This window comes from Morone saxatilis, unplaced genomic scaffold (assembly GCF_004916995.1).
Source record: "Morone saxatilis isolate NCDOM2014 unplaced genomic scaffold, NCSU_SB_2.0 Contig6, whole genome shotgun sequence".
Taxonomy (NCBI): domain Eukaryota; kingdom Metazoa; phylum Chordata; class Actinopteri; family Moronidae; genus Morone; species Morone saxatilis.
In genome coordinates, this window is record NW_023340206.1 from 7510977 (window position 1) to 7518118 (window position 7142).

The 7142-nt window shown below is 41.5% G+C and overlaps 1 protein-coding gene across 1 annotated transcript in view; it reads right to left on the reverse strand.

The window, feature by feature from the left end:
- The window catches only part of LOC118339771 (sodium-driven chloride bicarbonate exchanger-like), a gene marked incomplete in the record, with an annotated part of 43782 nt that extends 36679 nt beyond the window's left edge, over positions 1–7103 (reverse strand). The window contains 2 exon segments of the mRNA XM_035677492.1: positions 3726–3755; positions 5558–7103. Of these exon segments, the coding sequence (XP_035533385.1) occupies positions 3726–3755; positions 5558–5605 (78 nt within the window).
- Between the last annotated feature and the right edge of the window lie 39 nt (positions 7104–7142).

A 7142-nucleotide genomic window follows, 5' to 3' on the forward strand; every position in this document is an offset into this window, starting at 1 on the left:
GTGTGTGTGTGTGTGTCTGCACAACCTACCTGAGGCAAAGGAGCTGCTCTCTGGCTGTAGTGCATTGTCAGCGAAACTATGATCGAGACATGGTGTGCTAGAAAGGGATCCGGAGGAACAAGCAACTATTTCTGGTGCACTGCCTGAAGTGACTGTCCAATCACAATGATGCTGTCTTTGTGGTCCATGTCATCTGATGTTAGTTTTCAAGATCAAAGATGACTTGTGATATTCACAGATGAAGACGAGACAACAAAATCACACTTCACACTACACTCTGAATCTCACTACAATCTCATTCTCTATGAGCCTCTCTCTCCTCATCTCACCATCTGTCTCTTACATTCACCATCTAGCTCCGTGCCCTCTCCCTCTACCTGTCTCCATGCCCTCTTCATCCTCTTCTTCCACTGACACTGCTATAATTAACCATGGAAAGGAGCACAGCCGGTCTAGGGGGTGGGGAGGCTTCCTGCCTGCCCGCTTGCCTGCCAGTTCTGCACAGTCGGATCACCAAAATCAAACAGAGATTTCACACTGGTCCAAGAACGCCACGCTCAAAAGAACAAGCCCGGGCAACTCCAGCAGACTTCCTCCGTCTGTTCTCACTGATCTTCTCCAACCCGACCAATCAACCAGCCCTAACTGGACAGCCTGGCAGACATCCTGCTGTTACGTCAGGGTTGTAATTAGGACCACACCAGTAAAAGTCCAAGTCAAATCCAGGACTTTGAGTTCAAGTCAAGAAGTGGTTGACATGACAGGGGTTCAAGACCAAAGAGATCTCTTTATCCTATACAATGAACGATACCATAGCCACAGACAACACAGTCAGGAGTAGATTAAAATCATGTAGAGGGGCAATTCAAACAAGGTTACAGTCAGAGCTTCATAAGTACATAAAACTGCCGGTTCGCCACAGCAATGTTGATGATTATTAATGCCAAACGAGATAACTAACAGTGAGACAACACAAGTGATGTTTAAATGGACTCCATCAAAAGATAAATAACTATTCAAATACAACCTCCCTTTTCTTTGCCATGGTGAGTGGTAACAGATGAGGCACGCCAAAAATAAAATTCCTACAGGTCAGTTCCCTACACTTTTCGTACTGATGCAAAATTGAAATAAAAATCAATCAAACTACACATTTATTAGAGCAGCAGATATGTTATGACGAATCCAAACATAGTAAACAAGTCCAAACCGGGTGCAAAAAGAGGAAAAACTGTCAGAGAACCAGTTTAAGCTGTCCAAGCCAAAAGCTCTCAAGACATGAGAGTGGTATCGATCTCCTCACCTGACTGCTGGCAACGAAAGTGAATAAGTGTGAGTAAGTCTGTTTCTGGAGCAAGACATCAGAAAGCTTTTTGTTTTGTTATAAAATTGCTAAAGGTTACACAAAATATTCTATCTATAGATCTATACTTCCCTCCTAGAGCCAGTAAACAGACTTCTTTACTCGTCAATGAGCAGCTTTATGTCCTATAAAATGTGGTTTTCATTCGAGGAGTAATGAGATTTATCCAAATACTAAGATTTGAGATAATCTATTTATGACACAGCAACATGGTAACATCAGCTTTACCCCATTTTTGCTTAGACAATTAAACTCATAACTCATGTATCACAAAATGCACCATTACCTTTATATTTGTACCTGTTATTGTACATTTAATTCACCCACCATTCTTACCCTGAATCTACCTTTAAATTTCAACCTCCTACTACGGAAAGCAAGGGTTACTTGCACTGCAGTGATCGAACAAAAAAGGTGAAAAATATCCCTGCGTCCTCCTAATAATTAGGAATGTAGAAATCCAGTTTGGCCACTGGCAGACACTTTGTCCTCAGTCTGGCTCACAGCCCACAGTTGCATAAGAAATATTTTGTCAGAGCAGAAGACAAGCATGATACATGAAAACTCTCCTCTACAGTTGTCTGCTTACACTTCTATCCTGTTAGCTCTTCAAAGCCATTTCACTTAATTCCCATTATCTATTATTAATTATCAACCAGCGTGTTCTCAGCCTTGCATGGCTGCCAGATGCATAGTGACATGTGTAACTATTGTGATCTAAAAAAACATAACATCTGCTAAACAAGCTGGCTAATTATAGATAGAAGCCAAATACAGCTCTGTAATATTACTGTAGATTATAGTTTATAGAAAACATGGATTAACAGCAAAATGTGATCACAGAGCCATCGGGACAATATAACAGCCTGTCACTGCCTGAAATCTGCCTAATCTTTCACTTTTTAACCTTTCAATTGCTTGCTCAGAGGTAGAAGAAGTATTCACTTGATTTAAGTCAAAGTACCAATACAACATTTTAAAAATACTCCATTACAAGTGAGTTAGTATCAACAAAATGTACTTCAAATATCAAAAGTAAAAGTACTCATTCTGAAATAAAATGTCCCCTGTGATTGATACATTATTATGAATGACATTATTGAATGTATGAGCTAGTTTTTACTACTTTATATACAGTCAGGTAGTTAAGTCCAAATCTGAGGGGTTGGGATATGATTCTTGGGAGAGGAGGGAAGAAAAAACTAAATTTAGCAAGACAAATGTATTTTCATTTTTTGCAGTTTTCTCTCATTGTTGCCTTCATTGTGAAATACTGGATAATTTGACCTCTTTGTGCCTCAAACTGTTTAAATAAGACCATCGGAGATGTTAAGAGGAGAAGTGCATCCTCAGTGGAAGTGCCAACAGCTCATAGACAGCAAAATATGTCAACGGGGCCCAAGACTCCGCTTTTTTTCTTTGCAAGGCCAGAGATATACTTTTGCTTTGAACTACGCGTTTGCTTGCCAGTTATGGCTGCCTCACATATCTTGCATCCATTTGGACCGTTAGTTCTGCACGTCCTCGGAAATTAATGCCACACACTTTTGCTCTCCACGAAGGAAATATTTGGCCCTTCAGCTGCTACATGCTAGCTGCTATGCTTACCAGCTGTAATAATATAATAATTATAGCATTTTCTAACAAAAGCAGCTGCTTGCTCCTTTTGCAAAAAAAAAAGTGAGCTGGTTAAGAAAGCACAGAAACAACTATATCTTAAGGAAACTTTAGAAAGAAGGAGTATAAAGGGAACTACAATCTGAAATACAACCCTGTGTTGTAAATGACAATAAAATAACCTTGATTATGATTCGTTATTAATTGACTAGGTCAAAACCTCGTACATGGCTGACCATGTATGACATGCTAGAGGGCTTTTAATTTGAAACAAAGGTTTTATATTTGAAACGGATACAGACAGTGGCAATGGTATAACTCCATCACACAACCACAGACTTTCATGTTCATACGGCTGGCCCCGCTTGTTGCAGTTCAGCCCGAAATATTAATGATTACCGATACAAATTTTATAGGCGTATCGAATGTTCTCTGTGTAAAATCTGCAACAAATCTAATAACTGTGAAATAAAGAGTAAATGTAATTAATTACCTTCAACCACAGCTCTTCTTACAACTCTTTACAGACTTGCTTTCATGTAACAACAGTACATTTCTTGTGACCTCCCGTTTTATTATTCGTGCCTTGACCTTCACATTTCTCATTTTATTACTTTTACTATTGATTTTCAGATTCTAACCCTGTGTTTTAAAACTAGTCTTTAACGAGTGCATCAAATTGAGTTATCATTGTTGTTACAGAGCAAATCAATATGACATTGACATGACTGAGATCTGTACTCACCACATCTTTGTTTTCTTGGGAACTTTGTTCCTGCAAGTCAGAGAACAACAAGAGATCAGTCAATGGGACAAAAGCAAGGCATGTGGATACTTTACTGTCACACCAGATGCTCCGTTTAGAAATTCCTGAACATGTAGTAAACTTGTCCCAACTCAAAACAACGAGAGATATGGCAGTAGCAATGATGCTTTCAGAAACAGCCCTTCCTGCTGTAAATTAAACACACTCTCGTGCTTGACCTTGGGAACCTGGTAACCTAGCAGAACGGGCTACAATTGGATATTTTGTTCTAGTCATGTTTTGGTTGTCACATAGTGAGGAGTCCCTGAGATTCTCACCATGCTAACACCTCACATACCCATACACATCCTGGTGAAACCATGACAACGCATTTGCTTGCCGTGTAGGCGGGGAGGGACGGGGGAAGCAGCCATGAGTTACAACAACAGGAAAGAAAGCACACTGCATTGAGACTGCAGGGGAAACAGAACAGACATCCCACGCCACATCAGGCTTCACTGTACGTACGCCGCGAGCTCTGGAAAACGAAGTCCTCATGTCACACGTCCACAAAATAGGACAAACAAGCTGAGTATTGATTTGCCTTCAGAGCAATCGTTGCTTTTAAACATCATCTCTCTCCTCCGGCGTTAACTGTGCATCCAAGGCAGCCGACATTTTTTCTTTTTTCACCTTCTCGGCAGAGTCTCACCTGAATGCTGATGAGGGGAGGCTGACCTGCAGGAGTAAGCTCTGCCTTCAAGTGGCCAAATGTGTTACGTTGGAGACATGCTCGTTTGATATTCTGCCAGCGGGTTCACTGGGCTCTGACCTGAGTCACACACACATATTGGACCTGTTTGTTTCCTCTTGTAATCCACCAATATGTGATACAACCTGAACCCACACTGGAGAGAATATATCTCAGTGAAATAAATAAGACTTTGGGATGCTTGTGTAGAATTTCTCTGTCTCTCAGGTCGATGGATGGTGATTTCAAGAGCTCCTGCGGGTACAGGACTATCACATGTGAAAGAATCCGATTACTTTTTTTAATTTTTTTTAATGAATTTCTGTGCATATGCTCTCAAAATGAGTACAAATAGGCCAAATGGGGTAATAATCCCGTGAAGCCTCTTATGGAAAGATGGAAAGACAGCAAGCTTGTTACATCCAACTGATGAGGCATATACCTCCCTGTGTCTCCTCACTGTTAGGATCAAACACTTGATCCTCTCATCTCAGTGCAACATCTTATGCCAGCAGTACTGTATACCTAAAGCAACAGCTTGACAGCAGGTTTCATAAACACTACGAAAACTGGGTCGACTGGTAGACCATATGATTTGGCTGGAAGGCAACATATGAAGGAGCCTTTTCCATGCAGGTAGTGGGGCGCAAATACATAACTGTGTGCACACATATGTGCTGTGTAACATTGTATTAACCCGTGCAGTGACTCACAGATGTCTTCTGTTTGAAGGTGTAGGCGTTTGTAGTGAAAGAGGTAAAAAAAAAAAGGTGCTCAAATATAAATCGTGCACACGGTGAAAACATGTCCTTTTTCAATTTATGGTGCGCAACATCCATGTTTGTCATGAAATGACGACACACAAGCAGTAAAGCAGTGAAAATATAGATATGGGTCATTTTGAAATACAGATGTATTGAATATGAATCCTACAGTGGTGGGACGTTTCATTACAACTGTGCCTGCTTTATTCTAAAGAGAAATTAAGATGATGAGCAGCAGTCCACTCCGCTTTGTGTAAGATCCACAGCTAACAACAGATGAAATTGAACACAACAATAGCGTGTCTATTTGGTCTTACCGTTGGTAAGAGCGGCTCCATTTGAGCTCCTTGATCCGTGATGTCCATCTTTTCTTCTCCTTGGCTTCACAATAGACAAGTCGTGATGCGCTACTGCGCTTCAGTCAAACGCTGCTCGAAGACAAGGTTGGCTTTTGTGATTTCTTTTTCCTTTTTTTCCTCCCCCCCCTCACACATTCACCGGCCGGGTTTTCTCAAATGGAGGTAGCACAGCATTCCCGTCCTGCCCTACATAATTTACGCATGAAGGAGGGAGGTAGTGCTTCCCATTACACGCGCTGAGCCCTGGACGCGGCAATAATGAGGCGCACAAGTGAGGAGCGGAGCCACTGTGCGCACACTTTTATCCAGAAAATCCACTCATCCACTTCATCTACATGTATTTATAGCCACACAAAAACACACGGGGATATATTTTAGTGTATAGGAGCAGGCGCGTGTTATCACTCAATTAAAAGCGAGCTGGCGTCTCATCCACATGGTGTCTCCGTTATATATATGCAGCCATTTATACTTCTATGGGATCTCTTTGTCTTGGGGGTCTGATTCATTTTGGCTGTGAAATCCAGTTTAAAGGCAGCAGCTGCAACCACACACTCATGTTGCAATGCCTCCTGATTGTAGGCAGTGTGTCTTGTCGGAGCGACCCATGTGGATTTTCTCCCCCACTATAAAGCCTGCGCCGTACAGGCCGCAGCGACCACTGCGCTCCCAATCTGCCCTCGCTTCATCTATAAAGCACTTTGTATGAAATGTTACCGGCGACAGTAGAAAGACCAGCTGCATCAATGCACTGGTTAATCGCGGCATTGTGTGGAGCTGCAGCACGCAACGGTGCACCGGCATCAGCGTCCGGATTACACAAGGATGCTGCTCGCAGGGGATGATTATACACTGGCGCCCTCATCTGGTGAAACGCGAGACACGTTAATTAGATCCAATTAGCGCTGCTGCACTGCAAACAGCATAGGTTGGAAAATCACTGGAATTGGATGTGTGTGTTGTCTCGGTTCAGTGGGAGACTATAATGCTGCTACATTAATGTCAGTATTACAGGGGATTTAACAAATAGTAAAGATCTTAATGTGTTAATTGTGATTTATAATGAATGCAGCCTTCTATAATGCAAAGTGGATTTTAGAATAATAGTAAATTAAGACCTCCAGGGTCCCTGACAGGCTCTCACCGGGTCCCATAGTAATCTGAGAGGGGATTTAATCAGTAGCTCCCATTTTAGTTGTGTTTTTAAAGGATACTATCCATTATTAATTAGCTTAATGATTAATTGATTTTTTTTAGGGGTGTAAGAAAACTTTAAAAATAAGTGGGCCTATATCTCAGCTGTTTGTCCATTTCTGTGAAGAAAACTATAATAAATTGTGATTTTATTTAAGATCTAAACTTTAAAGACCGGTCCCTTAATATATCTGGGAAACCTATCTCTGATCAATATTCACAGGAAAAATGTTAAAATCACTCATTTTACACAAACTTCCTGCAGCTATTCCCAATTTACATTCACTGTCCTCCTCCTGCTCCTCCACTGTCCTCCTCCTCCTCCTCCACTGTCCTCCTCCTCCTCCTC